This window comes from Echinops telfairi, unplaced genomic scaffold (assembly GCF_000313985.2).
Source record: "Echinops telfairi isolate 266 unplaced genomic scaffold, ASM31398v2 ScPeMD7_7458;HRSCAF=8496, whole genome shotgun sequence".
Lineage (NCBI taxonomy): Eukaryota > Metazoa > Chordata > Mammalia > Afrosoricida > Tenrecidae > Echinops > Echinops telfairi.
The window spans coordinates 29035791-29054007 of NW_022111358.1; the positions used below are offsets into that span (position 1 = coordinate 29035791).

The 18217-nt window shown below is 54.6% G+C and overlaps 2 protein-coding genes across 2 annotated transcripts in view; both read right to left on the reverse strand.

Annotated features, from left to right (window-relative positions):
* Nucleotides 1-2689, reverse strand: part of LOC115872852 (keratin, type I cuticular Ha7-like) — a 4178-nt gene extending 1489 nt beyond the window's left edge. Inside the window, 6 exon segments of the mRNA XM_030888106.2 lie at nucleotides 1-96; nucleotides 426-585; nucleotides 1818-1906; nucleotides 2072-2130; nucleotides 2133-2564; nucleotides 2668-2689. Coding sequence (XP_030743966.2) covers nucleotides 1-96; nucleotides 426-585; nucleotides 1818-1906; nucleotides 2072-2130; nucleotides 2133-2564; nucleotides 2668-2689 — 858 coding nt within the window.
* An 8167-nt stretch (nucleotides 2690-10856) lies between these two features.
* Nucleotides 10857-16695, reverse strand: KRT32 (keratin 32). The gene is made up of 7 exons (XM_004707153.1): nucleotides 16213-16695; nucleotides 15398-15480; nucleotides 15057-15213; nucleotides 13630-13791; nucleotides 13419-13544; nucleotides 12185-12405; nucleotides 10857-10989 (listed from the first exon to the last, which is right to left on the reverse strand). Exons 1-7 carry the CDS (start codon nucleotides 16693-16695, stop codon nucleotides 10857-10859), a joined length of 1365 nt encoding a protein of 454 aa, XP_004707210.1.
* Between the last annotated feature and the right edge of the window lie 1522 nt (nucleotides 16696-18217).

Below are 18217 nucleotides of genomic sequence, written 5' to 3' on the forward strand. Positions count from 1 at the left end.
CATCTCCCCCAGCACCCTGCTCAGGTCCACCGTGGGCTCCGTGTCCAGCTCAATTCGGAGCGTGTCCCCCAGCTGGGCCCTCAGAAGGTTGACTTCCTGCAGAGACAGAAAGCACCAAACCCCAAATGAGAAAAGTGGCCCAGGATGGGAGAGGAGACACAAGCCCTCAAATTAGCACGAGCGCTCTCTCTCAGGGCACCCAACTGGAAGGGCCCGTTGGGAGACTTCCCTCAATTCCCGAAGCAAGTCTTTGTTAGAACTGCCCACCTGGCCCCATTCTACAGAATCAGTCTAGACTCCAAGACCCAGGTCGACCTTTTATCCCAAGGCCAACTGAGCCGGCATCCTCCTTTAAGCGCCAGGGGGAGAGAAAGGGGAGGGGGCCGCCACCTTTCTTGCCCACACGCTCCCTCACGGGCCCTGACCTGCTTGTGGCTGCTCATGAAGTAGCGCTGCTTCTCCCTCAGGGACTCCTGCGGGGCCTCCAGGTTGGACGTGGCCAGGGTCACGTCCTCCAGGAGCGTATGCAGCCCCGTACACACGTCCGCCTGCACCAGCTGCCGCAGGGAAAACTCCCTCTCGTGCCTTCACCACAAGAGATGAGAGGTTAGCAAGACTGTCTCGGAGTGCACCCTCCGAAGTCCAGCTCCTCTGCCACTTGGGAGTCCCATTCTTCGCGGTGCATGAGACTCGGCTCTTCTTCTCAAAGAGCTCTTGGTCTAATGAAGCGTAGTTAGTAGATCCTTGTCCATCAGGGAACCTACGGGTCTTAAAGATCAGCTCCCTTGCCGAAGATCCAGTGTCTTAGGTACCCAGTACAATACACACGAGCCAAGGGTTGGCCCCTCTCTTCCTCGTCTTAGGGCTGCGTTTCTACCTCTCCCCTTGATTTGGTGGAAGTGCCTGGTGCATGAGGGGTCCTCTGTAGGTAGGTCAGCACACTGAAGGGTCCCCTGATGTAAATACGAAATTCAGTGGCCGCTCGGGCTCCGTTCACAGGCTCTTTGGTTTTTTTCACTCCCGCTGCCCCCTCCCCCAGCCCTGGTACCCACTAATATACTTTTGTCCCACTACAGGGGCCATTCCACAAAAGCAGAGTCATACGCCACCTGTCCTGTCATGTCTGGCTGACTCTACCCACTCTTGAAATTGCCTTACTTGGTTTCTGGAGATTGAAGACCATTCGCCTCATCTTCCAGTGTCTAAGAATGAAGGTAGTGATAGTGAACAGACTGGGCTGAACCAGCCGTGGTGGTGGTGGTGGTGAGGTGCCACCGAATTGGTTCTGACCCAGAGGTACCCCACGCACAACAGAAGGAGCCCCAGCCAGCTCCTCCGCCGGCCTCACCATCGTTCCTGCGTCTGAACCATTGGTCGCGGCCACTGAGTCCATCCATCTAGTGTCAGCACTTCCTCTGTGTCTCTGTCCCTCCACTTTACCAGGCACGATGTCCCCCTCTGAGGACATGCTGAACAATGTGTGTGCGGTTGAATGGGGTCTTAGTGATTTTTGTCGGTCCCCTTCTATAAGCCTTAACACTAGTGCAGCGGTTCTCAACTTGCGGGTCGAGACCCCTTTGGGGGTCGAACGACCCTTTCACAGGGGTCACCCGATTCATCACAGTCGCAAAATGACAGTGATGAAGAAGCAACGAACATAATGTTATGGTTGGGGGTCACCCCTACATGAATAACTGTAAGAAAGGGTCGCAGCACGAGGAAGGTTGAGAACCACTGCGCTAGTGGGAAGTTTCCTTGGGAGATTGAAGAAAAAGAAAGAGTCATTCATTGCTTCAGTAAAGGTTCTGGCACATAGCTCTCCCCTGATTCGGAAGTCATCCGCAGCCAGCTCAGCATTGCTGATGTGGATGGCCAGCCTGGCATTCTCCACCTTGCTGCACAGGATCTGAGAAAACCCGAGAAGAGAGGTCGCAGACTCATGAGTCACAGCTGGGCTGTGCATTCGCAAAGGGATCCAAGAGCCCAGAGCCCTAAGGAGTGTTCTTGCCTGCCTGCCACTGGCCACCGCCCTCCTCCGAGCCAGCACACTCCAGAGGACGCCAGACCTCACCTTCCACTGCAGCCTCTCTATGGTCCGGAAGTAGGACTGGCAGTCTGGCACCACTCTCCTATCTTGGCCTCCAGCTCCGCGTTCTCCCGCTCCAGCCGCAGCACCTTCTCCAGGTAGCTGGCCAGCCGGTCGTTCAGGAACTGCATGGTCTCCTTCTCTTGGCCGTTCAGGGCGCCTTCTCTGGAGAGCCCACAGCTCCCAAGGTTGGTGGGGATGTGGCAGGTCCCTGACAAGGAGCAAGCAGCCTTGCAGCTGGGGGGCAGGCAGAGGCTGGGCATGCCCGGAGGTGTTGAGCCCACACGCACTCGGTTGGCATGAGCCAGGCTGGCTGACAGGCACTGGGAGGCAGCCTTAATCTCTGCCCCAGGCCGGCCACCAACACCGATGGAGGTAATGCAAACATTGGTTCCTGCAGAAGCCTTGGGGATGCCCAGAGGGCAGGAGGAGCGGATGATGGTGGAAGTCAAGGTGCTGGGCTGAGGCCGCACGGGAGCTTCGGATCAGCAGAGAAGGCCAAGTCACTGGCTCTGGACACCTCCTCCCCGCCTAGCCCTTCTATATCCCATTCCAGGTGGAGGTTGGCTCAACACCTTGACCTCGTGCTTTGATTATCTGCATATTGTCGTGCCATCATCCTGTTACTCAGCCATTGAGTTTACCATTAAGATTTCTTCATCTCATTAAAGGAATTTTGATGAATCTGAGGTGTCTCTTGACTCTTTGATACAAGAGCTATTCATGGGAGGTCAGAAGTTTATGTTCCTTGTCAAAGATCAAAAGTCTTCCCAGCCATCAGATGTTTGGATTCTGGCTAGATGGTCACACTGAATGTTTCTGCGGACCATTTGTGTCGTTACAAAGACAACCCTTTGTGACTGCAGTGATGCCACCGGGGTGAAGACTCAAATCAGCCTGCTCTTGAAAGGAAAGAAGCAGGTTCTTGGTTTTGCTGGAGATTGTCATATTTGGTTCTCAAGAAGTTCCGCATTTCTTCTTTCTACAGTGTTTTATATTTCAGACTTACCTTGGGGGAGCAATGAAATCCAGACAATTTCATCCAACACTCATCTCTTGGGCATGCCCTCTATACCACACACCACCGCCACCGGCTTGCCCTGCAATGGGTTAAGTAGGATACAGGTCCTGTCCATGCTGAAGCAACCACATTCAGGTAGCCGTGTTTTAAGTAGGCTGTTTGGCACAAGAGGACTCTAAAGATTGTGTCTGATCTGGACAAGGAGGGGTGATGCCAGGATGCCAGGAGGAAAACAAATGAACAATTGTTTTCGGATCTCAATCAAGGACCTGACTTTAAAGGGCAAAGCATGGTTGCTTATTGGAGTCACTGTGCGCCCTCAACCTGCTTTGCTGCCTCAAGTCCGTTAACTGATTCTACAGTCACCTACGCTCCGTGTCAGAGTCCTGGGATCATACAAAGAAATGTGCTTGGTTGCTGAAAAAAATGGTTGAGGATTTGGATCCTCCCAAGGGGCACTTGGAAGAAAGGCCTGAAAACATGCTTCTAAGAACCAGCCATCGAAAAGCCTAAGGGGCACAGTCGGGCCGGGGCACGTCTGGGATCCCCAGTGTTTGACATCAACTCGGTGGCCATTGTCACAGTTCCGTGAGTTTCAAGGGATGGATTGGTGGGAGTGCTTCATCCTGATGCATCTCGGGAGGTGGTCGCCTGACCTTCATTGCAGGAGAAGCCGTAACGAGAATGACAACCGCGCACGGGAATCAGAGATGTAAAGGCATTCTTTCTGAGCTCAAATCCGTGATAAAGGGGCAAAGCTCATTCTCAAAATCCGCTTCTTTCCAGACTCTAAACACAGGGGTTACTCTCCTCCCTCCTCACCACGGCCACCACACTCCTAACTCCTCCTCCTATCCTTTCACACCACAGCCACCACCACACTCCTAACGCCTCCCTCCTATCCTTTCACACCACGGCCACCACCACACTCCTAACGCCTCCCTCCTATCCTTTAACCCCAAAGAGAGTCATTTCTGTACTTCTATAGCAAAGCAGAACTGAGAGAGCTAGAAACTGGGCAGGAAGGCAAAAGTTAGAGAGAGGGTTTTTGTTTTGTTTTGTGTTTAAGTAGGACATTCTATGTTATTCTTTGTATCCCAGATATCAGAGATATCTGGGATATCAGAACGATGAAGAAAGCGTTTTCTCCAGGATGATGATCGTGTTGCTGCGAAACCCACTGCCATCACATCGGTTCCAGCTCAAAGGGACCCTCTATGGGGCTCCCGAGACTGCAACTCTGTATGGGAGCAGAGAGCTACGTTCCAGCCCATCGTTGCAGCCGCTCGGTCAACCCATCCCACTGGGGATCTTCCGCTCTCTGAGCCTCTCCCAAGCACGACTGGTAACGTCCAAAATAAATGAGATGACGTCTCGCCACCCTCACTTCCAAAGAGCATCCCAACGCCCCTCAATCAACCCCAACGGCCCCCACAGCCCAAGGGCTCGCTCTCGGGGCCAGGGAGCCAAGACAGCTGAGCGCTGAGTTCCCAAAGCTTTCCCTCAAAATGTGGGGCAGGAGATAAAGGAAATGGGGAGAGTGAGGGAGGGAAACACACACACACATATATAATGCCCCCAAATTGCTTCTAACTATATCTTTTTTAAAATGGCTATCCGCCATTGCTCTGAGCAGTGAACAGACTGTGAGCAGACATGTCTCCAGGGACCGGACGTGTGTATGTGATGCACAGACTATTGGACCGCTATCAAGAAAAAGCATGCAAAACTTGAAAATTCTATCCAGATCGGGTTTCCTAAGAAAGCCCAGGAACGGTCAGCTCTGGCCTAGGAGTGACCCAGAACTCGCCAATGAATAGCTTTCAACAAACCCCGTCTTGAGGTGACATCACCCCACCCAGCCATCCTGTCCATCCGAGGCTTCTGTGCACAATCTGCATATGTTGTATCTTCAAACACCTCTTTGTTATTCTCCTCTGCCTCGTCCCATAACAAAGAGCTTCTCTATAAACCAGGGAACCAGACTTTCAAAGCTGTTTTCTTTGAGTTGCTGAATAGAATCTCTCTTTTGACCCTGTTCTCTGGCAGCACCCGCTCCATCGGCTAAAGGCCACGATTCGGACCACCTCACAATCCACGGTCCTTGTCATGCCAGCACATCGCTGCTAACGTGTTTCCTATCCCATGATGCTCTCTGCGAAAGCCTGGTCTGGGGCCCTGGACCTGCCACTTTCCCAAGACATGAAGGCTGAGCCTGGAAGGGCATCGGGGAGCTCTTTAAGCCTTGAACAAAGCCCAGCATTCATACTTTGTTGTTGTTCCTGAAACGTGGGCCTCAGGATGTCTCCGAGAAGGGAGTCCGCTGCCGTTGTCACAGAGAGAACAAAATTCCTAAGAAGAGAAGGGAAACCTGTTTCCAAAGCATATTTTCTTGAGCCCACCTGTACCAAGCAGTATGACCCAGTAGGAATCAGGAGAGGCATTTTCACACGTCACCCACCCCCACCACATGGCAGGGCAGGTTGGACTGTCCCCATTTCTGTATGGGAGCTGAGCCGCACAGAAATTAGGATACTTGACTAAGGCACACTAGTAACAGACTCCCTAAAGTGACAACCACTGAAACTTCCCTATGCCCCGGGGTGTGTGTGTGTGTGTTTCCAAGAGGGCTTCAAAACCGTCACGGATAAATGACATTAGCTTTTCCTCGCATTGTCCCATGACCTCTTTGAGGAGCCCTCGTGTTTGCGGCTAAAGGAGATGACCGTGTGGGAATAAACCTGCCGTGGTCGGTTGTTAGAAAAGACAGACATCGAGCCGTCTCCGCAACTCTCTGGTCGAGCTCATTGCCTTCGTGTGATCAAATCTGCAAACACAAAAAGAGAACGGTTGTATCCTCAGCAATTTCCCCACTCAGGGCCTGGAAGAGGCCTATCCTTTTTCATTTTATTTTTATGGTGATATTGGAAAACCCTTTGCCAATCGTGAAGAGGAAAAGATTCATCCAGCACAATTTAGAGTCGGCACACGGGCCTCCGCGCCCAGCCACTGAACTCAGCCCCTGCAGCTTCAGCTCTATCAGCGATCACCCCCTCGTCAGGCTTGTGTGGAGGCCGGTTCTGACCTGGTGCCCCCATCACCACTCCGGGAAAAGCAGTCCCAGGCCTTGCTCTGGTGCTGTGACTGGGGGCCTGGTGATCCTGGGGAAATTGGTGTCTTGGGGAAGGCTGTACTGACTTCCCCGTCCCCACAGCACCATTTCTACAGGGGTGTTAACTGCTACGTGTGGGAGTTCCTCCCAAACATCAAACACAGCAGCGATTTATTACCCTACTGCGGCCTTGCCTGCGTGTCCCTGTAAACGGGAGCTCATGAAATCCCACTGCTTGGCTAAAGAACAAAGTTTCTCTGAGGATCCCCGAGTGTAGAGCTCTGGGTCCTGATCTCAGGAGGCCCCATATCGGCGGGACACAGCGGATCTTCTAAACTCTACTCCCCAGTCTTCCCCTGCATTAGAGTCGGGTCAGGCAGGACAATGAGTGGAGATGCCTCCAGCCCGGAAGTATCATCTAGACTCCGAGGATGGCGGCCATCCGTTTCCAGAAGGGGCGGCACTCCTGAAAGAGCGATGCTTGGTTTCATATAAAATGCCTTAACGAGCATTCGGTGGTCAGACAGGTCTAGGCTCGTCAGAGTGACGCATCGGTGTGAACACAGAAACGGTTGCGTTGTGGGAGAAAGGAGGCTGGGGAAAGCCCAACGGCCTGGGCGCATGGCCTGGCCCTCCTGTGTCCCTGCCCAGTGTCAGCTCCCCGCCACAGCCTGAGGTCCGGCTGAGCCCAAACCTGAAGGTGGGGAAAGTCTGAGTTACATGCTGTCAAGTCCGTCAGACTGACAGCAACCCTGTGTGCGACAGAACGAGTTGGATAGAACTGAGTTAGAGAGGAGAGAGAGGGGGACTTTTAGAATTGTATCCCCATGAGCCCTGGTGGCCCTGTAGGTTAGGCATTGGCAGTTCAAACCCACCAGGACAAAGATAAGACAGTCTGCTCCCGTAGATGTAAAGTCTTAGAACTTGGACAGAGAGATACCGTAAATTGGAGTTGACTTGATGGCATTGGGTTTGGCTTTGAGCTTTGGTCTATCCCCAGGAAAGAGCTTCCGCATCTCTGACAAAATGCCTCTAAGGAAAGGGAGGAAGGAGGGAATTTTTATTACATAATAATAAGCCTTGGGCATTTAGCGAAAGTAGGAGCCCGGGTGGTGTCGTGGTTACATGTTGGGCTGCTCACTGCGAGGTCAGCAGTTCGAAACCACCGGCCTCTCTGCAGGAGACAGAGAGAGAGCTTTCTACTCCCATAAAGAGTTGCAGTCTTGGAAACTCATGGGGACAATTCTCCCTCTTCCTGTGGGGTCACTGAGTCCACATGGACCCGATGGCAGTGAGTTTTGTGGGGTCCTATTTAGAGAAAGCTTGAAAAACTCAAAGAAACCACTGGGCCTGGTGTCCACACACTTGGCTTCAGCTTGCATCTGTTGGTTGTGTCTGTGAGCAATTGCCTATCTTCCTGAGCTGTAAGTGGGAAGGGGTGGAGGAGACCTCCCTGGATCAGATCATCTGTCAGGGTCCTCTGAGTTCTGACCGTCTAGGACAGTACAGGCCAACCAATGTGCTTCACGGTGAGATCCAAAACATTCCTTCTCTGTGTTGTTGCGTGTGGGACTGCCAGCCACCCGTAGCTATTGGGCACTTAACATGTGGCCAATGCATCTGAGGAACTAACGCTTTCTATTTAACTTGACTTTATTTTGCTAAAAATGAAAGACACATAGTTAGTGGGTAGCATATTGGACAGAAGAGGCCTATGATTCTAGAACCAAAGGTCCATTCTGTTCCGTCTGTGATGTTTATCCAACTGAGCACCTATGGACAAAAGTGTTGCTCAGGCATTGAATTAAGAAAGATCACTGGTTTGCACTCGGTTATTAGAAAATCAAATTCGCTAGAAGCCCCTCTCCCTTGGCCTCCTAGCACCCTGGCGTTTTAACACATTCTGAACCAGAGTTTGCGAAACAGAGCGGGCCCTTGTCTCCTCTGTCAGGCTTAAGACCTCGTCTGCCAGGCCGACTTGTGGGATCGTGTCTGGAGAGCCTCCGGGCAGCTTCCAAATCAGATCCGTTTTCCATCATCCCTTGGCGAGGCCAGAGATCCTTCACAGAGGCAGCCCTCCGTCTCATTAAGGAAGAATGATATGTTTGGAGGGGGAGGTTCCGAAAGATGGTGGAGATTCCTGTTCTCGTGGCTCACCTCTTTTCCACCATGTCCTGCCAGCGGCCAGGTCAGATCAGGTCCTTCGCCCGGTCTCTCAAACTGCTCTCCGCGGTTTCCGTTCTCATCTCATTGCTGTGGTTCAGGTTCCTAGCAGCTTCTTCCACAGACTCTCCAACAGCTCGCTCACTCTCCCTGGCGCACAACCGTCCTGTTAGAGGCCCCTTGGTTGTCACGGTCGTGCTTGGGTGCCCTGGAGGCTGTTCTGCCCCCTAGCACCCATCTGTACCACGCCCACCCCGCGGTACATCCTCACGATGGATTGTATGTCAGAGCTCCTTGTGGCAGCCCCTGGGTCCCTCCAGCGGGAGGGTCTTCTTCTTTGGCCCTGACTCTCTGTCTTGGCAAACATGACGTCCCTCCCCAGGGACGGGTCCCTCCTGATAACATGTCCACAGCACACGCAAGAAAGGCTCACAGGCCTGGCTTTTAAGGACCATTCTGACTGGGCCTCTTCCAAGACAGGTCCACTTGTTCTTCTGGCGGCCCACGGTACTTTCAATAGTCTTCCCCAGTGCCGTCTTCCAAGGGCATCGCTTCTGCTGCAGCCTTCCTTACTCTATGGTCAACGTTCACGTGCGGGGAAGGTGACTGAAAACACCATGGCTTGGCGCAGCGCCCCTTCGTCCTCAACGGGATCTCCTGGCTTTTATGAAACTTGAGAGAGGTCCTGGTGCAGCAGATGTGCCCCCCGAGATCCCCCATCTGATCTCTAGACTGCTGCTTTCACAGGCACTGGTGGTCGAGCCAAATAAAAGGGGGTTCTTGACACCTTTAATACCCTCTGCGTGTATCAGAATGGTACGCGTTGGCCCGTGGGGAGGGCTCTGTTCTCCAGGTTGAGGTGGAATCCGCAGTGCAAGTGTTCCATCCTTACCAGTAGTCGCGGTAAATCCTCGCCTAGGCAGTTCTACCCTGTCCTGAGGGCCCACTCGCAGTCAGAATGGACTGATGGCGGTGACCCTGAGGAAAGAGCTGGTCTTAATCTCCTCTCTGATGATAAGCAGCTGGGGAGGGGAGGGACCGGTTGCCTTTTGGGGGGGATCCCTATAGTTGTAGTTTACTAATAGCAAGGACTCTGACCATGGATTCACCAAACCTCTCTGGAGGTGGAAGGCCTGGATTTGAATTCCTAAGTCCTCCCTTGATAGCCACATGATCCTAGCAAGTTTCCTAGTTCCCCTGGGCCTCTGTTTCCTCCTTTGTACAGGGGAGACAACCATGATATGCCTCACTCACGTAGACTGTTGCAAGGACTAAAAGGGATCTGATTAACAGGGTATCTCCATGGGGCAAATCTGCCTCCCAAAGATTTGCCTCCTTACAGAGTTAGAAAGCAAAGGGGTCTTCTTGATGATCAAGGATGCGCCTCACCAAGCCCTGGCCCTTTCCCCTGCGCCGCGCGCGTGGAAGCTTGACAATGGAAAAGGAAGACGGAGGGCGAAGCGCTGCATCCACGCTGTGAGGTGGACTCAACACATTCAATGCCCATCGTCTGCCAGGTGAATGAGCCCATGGGTCTCAGAAGAGACACAAGCAGCCACAATGCTCCTGAGGAGCGAGCATGGCAAGACTGCAGCCAACCTCCTTTGGACCTCAAGACCCCCGGAGCGCTGAAGGCGCTCCATGCTTGGCAGAGGGTCAAGCAAATGAAGGACGTCCTCGATGAGGTGGGTGGACACACAGCCACAGTCATGGGCGCAGCCACACAGAAAATCAAGATGGCGCCCTGTCGGGAACATTCTGGTCTGTTCTCCACAAGGTCGCCAAGAGTCCGCGTGGACTCCATGGCAACCAACCACAACAAAGGCAAGACCTGGCACCTCTCAGGTGAAGACTTCGGGGATGGATGACTAATCCCCTTGTGCCAGCTGTGCTGAGGTTTAAAGGTGAGCTTGAGTCTCGGGTGCAGGTGTTTGGCCTGGGTCTCTGACAGAATCATGTCCCTCCCTTTATTCTTTGCTTAACTGGCTCTGAACCAGTTCCCTGGCTTAAGCTGGCTTATGGCATGTGGGCCTTTTTAATGAAAGCCTCTCAAGCCTGTGGAAGCAGAAGAGATGTAAAAATAAACCTAGGATTCGGTCCCCATTGAAAATGCCTGCGCTGAATCGGCTTGTGGATTCGGCAGAAATGACCAGACAGACAACACTGTGGGACCACTGAATGGAGCTTTATTTGCCAACTAACTTCAAACACGGACTCTTTGAGACAGCACAGACAACCCAAAGCAGCCCCAAAGAGCGCAGGCCACCCATGGAAATAGGAGAGAGGCAGGTTCTGAGAGATGAGGGTCCCCCGCACCCCCTGCAATGGCAGAGCACCTTACAGTGTCCACTTCCTGGCTTCTGCCCGTGGTCTTCCTTGCTGGGTGGCCCTCTGAACTGTGTTCAGGTCCAACATGAAGAGGTCCCATGCTGCCCGGCTCCAGTCCCTCTGGGACCCACCAGCACTAAGAAGCTTCAGTAGCGTCCTTGGGGACAGGGTGTGCAAGGCACACAGACCGTGCGGGGCACACAGACCGTGCGGGGCACACATGGCGGGCAAGGGGCACAAGGTGGGCCGGGAGGAGTAGAGCAGGGGTTACAAGGCAATCTGCAGAAGAAAGCCACATGGGGAGAAGATTAGCAGAGCAGTCCAATTTCATAGTCACAAAGAAAAAGACTCCATTTCCACAGAGACAATTCCAGCTCATAGCAACCCCAAAGGGCAGAGCAAACTGCCTCTGCAGGTGTCCGAGCCTGTAAGTCTTTACAAGAGCACACCGCCTCCGCTTTCCTCTGCAGAGCAGCTGCTGGGTTCGAAGCACTGACCCTGCATTGCAGCTGAGTCCGCTCCGCCAACAGGGCGACGGAACTCCACAGTAAAGCCCACTACCCTCGAGTCGATTCGGACTCACCGAGAGATACCCTGCCGGGCAGAGTAGTCCACCACCGTGGGTTTCCAAGACTGTAACTCTTGATGGGAGGAGAAACCCAAAACGTTCTCCCAGCGTGGTTTCGAACTGCCGGCCTTGCAGTTAGCCACCCAGTGTATGGCCCCTACACCACCTGCCAATTCTGCCTCGGGTTCCCTCTCCACCCCATCCTCTGCACGTCTTGTCTGCTCCATCAAGCTCCCCCCGTCCCAGCTTCCCCCACCTTTGTCTGTCACCCAGCACCCTCCTGACTGCTTTCTCCAGCCCCTCTTGCCCCGCGTAAGCATTGTCATGAATGACCAGACTGGTCCTCGCCATACGGAGAGCTGACCGTGTCCCTCCCCTGCCTAACATCGTCCACAGTTCCCATTGGCGCTTGGGTAAAGAGCACTTTCTGAGAACCTCTTGGTTCGGCGTGGTCCTGCTCCAACCTCTGGGCCCAGCCTCAGCCCACAGCTCTGACCCTCTCCTGGCTTCAGGCACGCAGGCCTTCCTCGCGCCCCTCCGTGGATCGCAGGGCTTGTAGCCTGTTATTTCTGGAATATGCTTCTCTCCCAACCCACCGAGCCAATTCCTTCTCTTCTTTCAGCGCTCAATTCACCTGCCACATCCTCCAGGAAGCTTGCCCGGTGTCTCCGAGGCCAATCCCTAGGGAAGCACTCGTGGTACCAGGTTCCTCCTTCCAGAGTGGTTAGCGGTGATTCTCTCCTGGTCTGTCTCCCCTACTCCGCGGTGAGGTCCAAAGGGACAGTGGCCATACCTGTGTGCCCACCCTGTGCCCCGACGCTGCAGAAAGCATCCAGTACCCACTTCGTAAGGCTACTTGTACGGTCACACAGATCTCTCTGCGCAGCCTCCGCTGGGCCCACGTACTTGCAGTCCTCGCTCTCCAGCAGGCCCCGGTACGTGTTGATCTCGCCCTCCAGCCGGGCCTTGACATCCAGCAGCACCTTGTACTCCTGGTTCTGCCGCTCCAGGTCACAGCGGATGTCCGCCAGCTGGGCCTCCACGTTGGTGATCAGGCCCTGCATCTGGGCCAGCTGGGCGCTGTAGCGGGCCTCCGTCTCCATCAGCGTGTTTTCCAGAGAGTCCCTCTACGGGAGAGGGACACAGCTGACCTGGGGGAGGTCCTTTCCATGGCCTGACTCAGAAAGGACCTACAAGAGCCAAGCCTTTCCTTGACGTTAGGAGTGACCCCTCTCTACACAGGACTGCAGAGACAAAAGCCGGGAGGAGCAGGGGGACTTGGTTAAGGGTAAACAGCTGGTAATGAACAAAGCCAGAGTTTGCCCCCCGCCACCTCCAATCAAATACTAAAGCGCCCCCCCCTTCCTTCTACAACCTTCCAAACCCTGGCTCAGGTTGGGGGCTGAGGTTCACCAGAAGTACATCCTTGAGAAGAGAGGCTCTCAGCCCTAGCTGCGCAGCAGTCGCGTTACCTGGGAGCTTTATTATGCCAGGAGCCATGGGAACTGGAGGCCCAGGGAGGAAGTGGGATAGGAGAGAAGCCATGATCCAGGGGGGGTAGGGGGGTGCGCAGTGATGGATGAGTGGACACAGAAGGTGTAGGAGCTGGTGCCAAATGGAAAACTATGATCGGATCTGTTCCCCTTGACCTCAATCTGATCTGTTCCCCCTTGACCTGATTCACAATAAAAAAGGTTTTCAAAGTATTTTTCAAGAGTCATCCATGGTGCTGTAGGGAGGAATCTAAGCTGCACTGGGAAACAATAAATAAAAAACAAGAAACCAAAAACAACATCAAGTTTCACCTCCAGATCCCACTGGTCTGGAAAGCAACCTGAGCACCGGAGTTTTTAAGGTGCAACAGGTGTGGGGGGAGCACAGGCGAAGCAGAGACCAGGCTTTCTTGGGGGGTTCGTGCGTGTCAGTGCCGCCAGTGTACCTCGAACCCAGGTCAGACTTGAAATGTGCCCCTTTGCCATCTGAGTTTGATCTCGGCCGAACACCCCTCTCGGGGACATCTGGGTGACCATCGGTGGTGGTGGAAGTCTGAGCCTCCCCTCCCGCCGCCGTCACAGGTGCCTGCACCTACCAGCCACCCTGGAGCTAGGCTTGGGAGAGGGGAGCCTACAGCAGCACTCACCAGGCTATGCTGGGCCTGCAGCTCTATCTCCAGCGTGTTGACCGTCCGCCTCAGATCAATGATGTCCGACTGGTAGCTCTGAAGCTGCTCAGAGCTGTTGGCCACCTGCTGATTAAGCTCCTCCATCTGCAATGGGAGGCAGGGTCAGGGAAAGTTGAGGGGGCTCTTTTTCAGGGCCACTAGGTGGCCAGCCCACCTGCAAGAGGCCCACCTGCGTGTTGAACCACTCCTCCACATCTCTGCGGTTCCTCTCCACCACGGTCTCATACTGAGACCGCATCTCGTCCAGCATCCTGTTGAGATCCACAGGGGGCATAGCGTCCACCTCAATGTTAAGGCGGTCTCCAAGCTGGCATCGCAGGGTACCGACTTCCTGAAAAGGTACAAGAGCCCCAGGCAAGTGTAGAAGTCACCTAGGCCCAGCCCCCCACCCCCACCGTACCCCAGCCCCATCCCAAGAAGACATCGGGAGATGGAAGAGGAAAGGGCAGACAACCTCGGGGTTAGAAGGAGCCTGTGAAGACGTTGTGACCGGCTCCCCAGTGCCCTGAGGGTTCCCCAGTTTGGAAAACGCCTCCCAGCAAAAGCACCCCCTGTTGCTTTGGCAGACGCTAAGAGCAGCACCAGGTTGCTTGCTTATTTGGCCCATTTGAACTAAAATGGGAAGCCGGTGCCCTGGCTCTCCTGGCCTGCCCTGCAGCAGCCTCTGGTCATGTGGCAAAGGAAGAGAGTCCACGTTAGAGCGGGCACCTCCCCAGGTTTGGCTGCCAGGGAGAAAGTGGTGGCTGAGCCTTCAGTGTGGGTGCTAATGCTTCATTAGTGCGTTCTTGGTGTGGTTCCCAGTCCTCTGGGTTACATGGGATGAGTCAGGCGAATGCCCTTCTGGGTGCCCTAGGGTGCTCCGGGAGGGCGTGGTGACTGACAGCTACTCTCCACTTAAGCTGGTGAAGGCTCAGCCGGGATGTGGAGGCACTTGTTCATTCAGATCCCCATCCGTAGGTTCAGCATCAACTCACGGGAGGAGGGGGCATAAAGAAAGCCACCAGGGCTCAGGTGGGCTTGGCAGCACACAGGTGTCTAGAGCAGAGCGCTCTCCTTCAGAGAGGAGCCTGAAGGGAGAGGGTTTGCCTGTGGTTTTCAGCCTGAGGAGATAATATTCAAACAGAGGAGAGAGCAAGAGGGGAAGAGGGAACAGAAGGAAGAGCATGACTGCACGTCACTGCTCCTTTAAAGAGATGAGGGTCCCCACCCCCATGACCTCACCTGGCAGAGATGGACAGCCCACCTCTTACCCTCAGGTACATCGCACCCCACCTCCAGTATGAGGCTCTCGGGAGAAACACAAACGCAGTTCCCGTGATCATTGGGCAGTCATGCTCACGGTGAGCTACGTGTATGAGTCCCTACCAAGTGACAAGTGTTCCCTAACCAGGACTTCATGTCCTTCTCAGCCTACACAACAGGGGCCAGGTCTTACAGGTGAGGAGCAAGACCTCAGAAAGTTTAAATCCAGCGGACAAAACCACGAAAATGATAGATGCCAGGCCTGGGGGTCTCGACCTATGTCTATGCAACTCCCAAAGCCCCAGATGCTCTCCCTCGGCTTCCCAAGCCCTTCAGGTGGACCTCAGGGCTCACCTCCTCATGGTTCCTCTTGAGACACAGCAGCTCCTCCTTCAGGGACTCCACCTGCGCCTCCAGGTCGGACTTGCACAGGGTCAGCTCGTCCAGGATCCTGCGCAGGCCGTGGATGTCGGCCTCCACCAGCTGCCGCAGGGACAGCTCCGTCTCGTACCTGCGCAGGGACAGGGTCAGGAACTGCAGGAACAGACCCCAAGGCAGCATCTCAGGGAAGGCCTGAGGACAGCCATCCTTTTCCCAACACCTCGTGCAACTGCAGGGACTGTGTGTGCCCTCTGTGTGTGTGGTGGGGGGTGGGGGTGGAAGAAGGGCTCTCTCCCTCCCCTTGGCAAACTCACTTAGTCCTGAAGTCATCCGCAGCCAGCTTGGCATTATCGATGTGCACCACCATCCTGGCGTTCTCTGCCTTCGTGCACAGAACCTGTGAGCCAAGGCAAGCAGAGGGATTCGCCCCACAGGAGCAGAAGGAAAAGGTGCTCAAGTAAGAAGTCAACAGCATGGAGAAGACCCAGCACTACAGCCCTCCCGCAGACGTGCCCTCTCCCTGAGGGAGATGGCGTGGACTCTACTTGTAGTAGATCTTTCAGCTTTCGTTTAGCTGAGCTGAGCTTGGTTGAGCTGAGCTAAGCTGAGCTGAATTTATCTTAGGCTAGCTTAGCTGACTTGGGTTCGGTTTCGTTCCGTTCGGTTCCTTTTGTTTGGTTTTTCAAGAGCAGGAGGCGCTCCATACATCGGATGCTCCCTTTTGGAGGCAGCGAACAATATGAAAGCCAAAGAACGCGGTTTGGCCCAGTGACATGTACACGTGGAGACGTCTTTGGCAGCACTACCATTTATGGAAAACTCGCCCCATGCCAGGAGCGGTTCGCTTCGCTTGCATCGTCTCCACGACTCCCCTGAACCATGATTATCACCATTTGACAAATGAGGAGGCTGGGATGGGGGGCCCGGGAGCTGGGAGGGAGGGCAAGGTAAGGGCCTCCCAAAATCACCCAGGGAATCAGTGCTGGGACTCAGCTCATGAGCTCAATCCTCCACGCTCGGGAGGTCTCTTTGCCCTGAACACGGTCTAAGAAACGAGTGACCTTTAAATTGGGAAGGCTGGCTCTTGCAGATGTCTTTCCGGTGGGTCTGCTCACCCACTTCCCCTCACCTTCTGCTGCAGCTCCTCGATGGTGCGGAAGTAGGACTGGTAGTCCGGGCACAAGGTGGGCACCTGAGACTGGCAGGTCTCTTGGATCTTGGTCTCCAGCTCCGCGTTCTCCCGCTCCAGCTGCCGCACCTTCTCCAGGTAGCTGGCCAGCCGGTCATTCAGGAACTGCATGGTCTCCTTCTCGTTGCCGTTGAAGCTACCTTCTCCATACCAGCCACAGGGACCTATGGAACTGGAGATGCCAGTGGCTGGCCGGCAGCTGCTAGGCCGGCAGGAGCTAGGCAGGTAGGCCTTGGGGAGACAGCTGGATGGCCGGTAGGTGGTTGGCATGTAGGTAGAAGGCATGCAGGTCACAGGCTGGCAGACATAGCCCAGGCACAGCTCGGGCCGGCAGCTCATGCTGCTGGAGCAGACAGAGGAAGGCCAGGTGCCGCTCTTGACGGAGGCCGGTGAGCTATTGGCGACAAAGCAGTTGGATGTCATGTCGGGAGGCCCCCTTTTCAGATGTGGCTACTTGGATCGCCAAGGTCTGCAGACCCCATTCTGCCCGAGCCTTTTTATACCCTTGCAGTGAGTGGGCTCACGCTAGAAAGTCTGCACGGGATGATGTTGATGTTTACACTTAGCCTCAGAGGAAGCTGCTAATTAATTTGTAATTTGGTATCCCATAAGGAATTCCTCTCCTCATAAAAGTGGGCCAAGCTTGTCATTTGGCTAAAGCAGGACTCTGGGTTCCTATCATTGGTCTCCAGGGGAAAGCTTTGGGACATGTCTTCAAAGGACCAACACTGGACCTGGGCTCTCATTACGAGGGTGGGGCTGCCAGGCAACCTCAGTGGCCTAGCCCACCCGGCCCCCACCTGCTCCAGCCTTCAGAAAGGCCACCGTGCTGTGCGGTAGCAACTGCCCCCTTTTAATGAGAGCATTCCCTGTGGGAAGAGGCCTGGCCCCTTTCATGAAGAACTGTGTGGGTGGAGAAAGCTGCACCGATGCTGGAAGTGGTCTAAATCCAGGGAGACGGGGGAGAGGACATCCATCGCAAACCCACTGCCATCGAGTGGATTCCGATTCCTAGCGATCCTGGAGGGCAGAGCAGAACTGCTCCGTAGAGTTTCCGAGGCCCGTCAATCAGACTGCCCCTCCTTCTCCCCCAGAGTGACTGGCGGGGTCAAACGTCGACCTTCCAGGTAGCAGGGCGACACTTCACCCACTGTACCATCGAGGTTCCTGCATATCCAGCCAGGGCCTGAAAAGGGGCATCTTCCTGCCAAGGGGCAGAAAACCGCATCAGGGAGGAGGAATGAACTCAAGTCCCAGACAAGAAACCTAAGCATGTGGGACCCAAAGGAAGAGATGAGGATCCAGCTCTCATCATGAGCCTCTCCACGGGGCGGGTGCTCTCTCTTGACCATTGCTGGCTCCTCTCCTGCAAGAACTAATGCAGCCCACACGCTCTTGCCAGGAGTTCGCTCGGTGTTTGCTGAACAGACTGGGGTTGGATGAGCTGGAACAAGCTCTCCTTCTACTTTCTGAACTGGCAGGCAGAGAAGGCTCACTACAGGACCTCAGAGATGGCAAGCAAAGTGCACCGGCTCCCTTGAGGAACCGCCTCGTGGCCCTGGGCTGCGAAGCTAGGAGCCCAGGAGTAGGTGTCCCCAATTCTACAAGCCTTGGGCATTCCCTGCAAGAAGATAGCAGGCACGACCAGTGATTCTCAGCCCTGGCTGCAATCGCTGGGGGCACACGTGCTTCCTACTTAACATGTTACGTGTTGGGTAGCTATCAATTTCGGAATCTTCTCAGTCCGAGGTCCCTGGGTAGTGCAAACCATCTGAATGTGGCTGGTTGACTAGAGATTGGAGGTTCAAGGCCACCCACGTGATTGCTGTTGTTGCCACTGTTCGGGGGTGTCATAGTGACCCCGTGTGCAACAGAGCAAAGCGATGCCTGCTCCGTGAGCCGACCTCACAACCGCTCCATCTCATCAAGGGTCTTCCTCGCTTCA

What these genes read in the sequence shown, in the direction of transcription:
- KRT32 (XM_004707153.1), bottom strand. Translation starts at nt 16,695, where the DNA reads ATGACATCCAACTGCTTTGTCGCCAATAGCTCACCGGCCTCCGTCAAG. An exon ending in TCGAGGAGCTGCAGCAGAAG is followed by an intron (nt 15,481 to 16,212) that starts GTGAGGGGAAGT and finishes CTTGGCTCACAG; the next exon opens with GTTCTGTGCACGAAGGCAGA. An exon ending in TCAAGAGGAACCATGAGGAG is followed by an intron (nt 13,792 to 15,056) that starts GTGAGCCCTGAG and finishes GTACCTTTTCAG; the next exon opens with GAAGTCGGTACCCTGCGATG.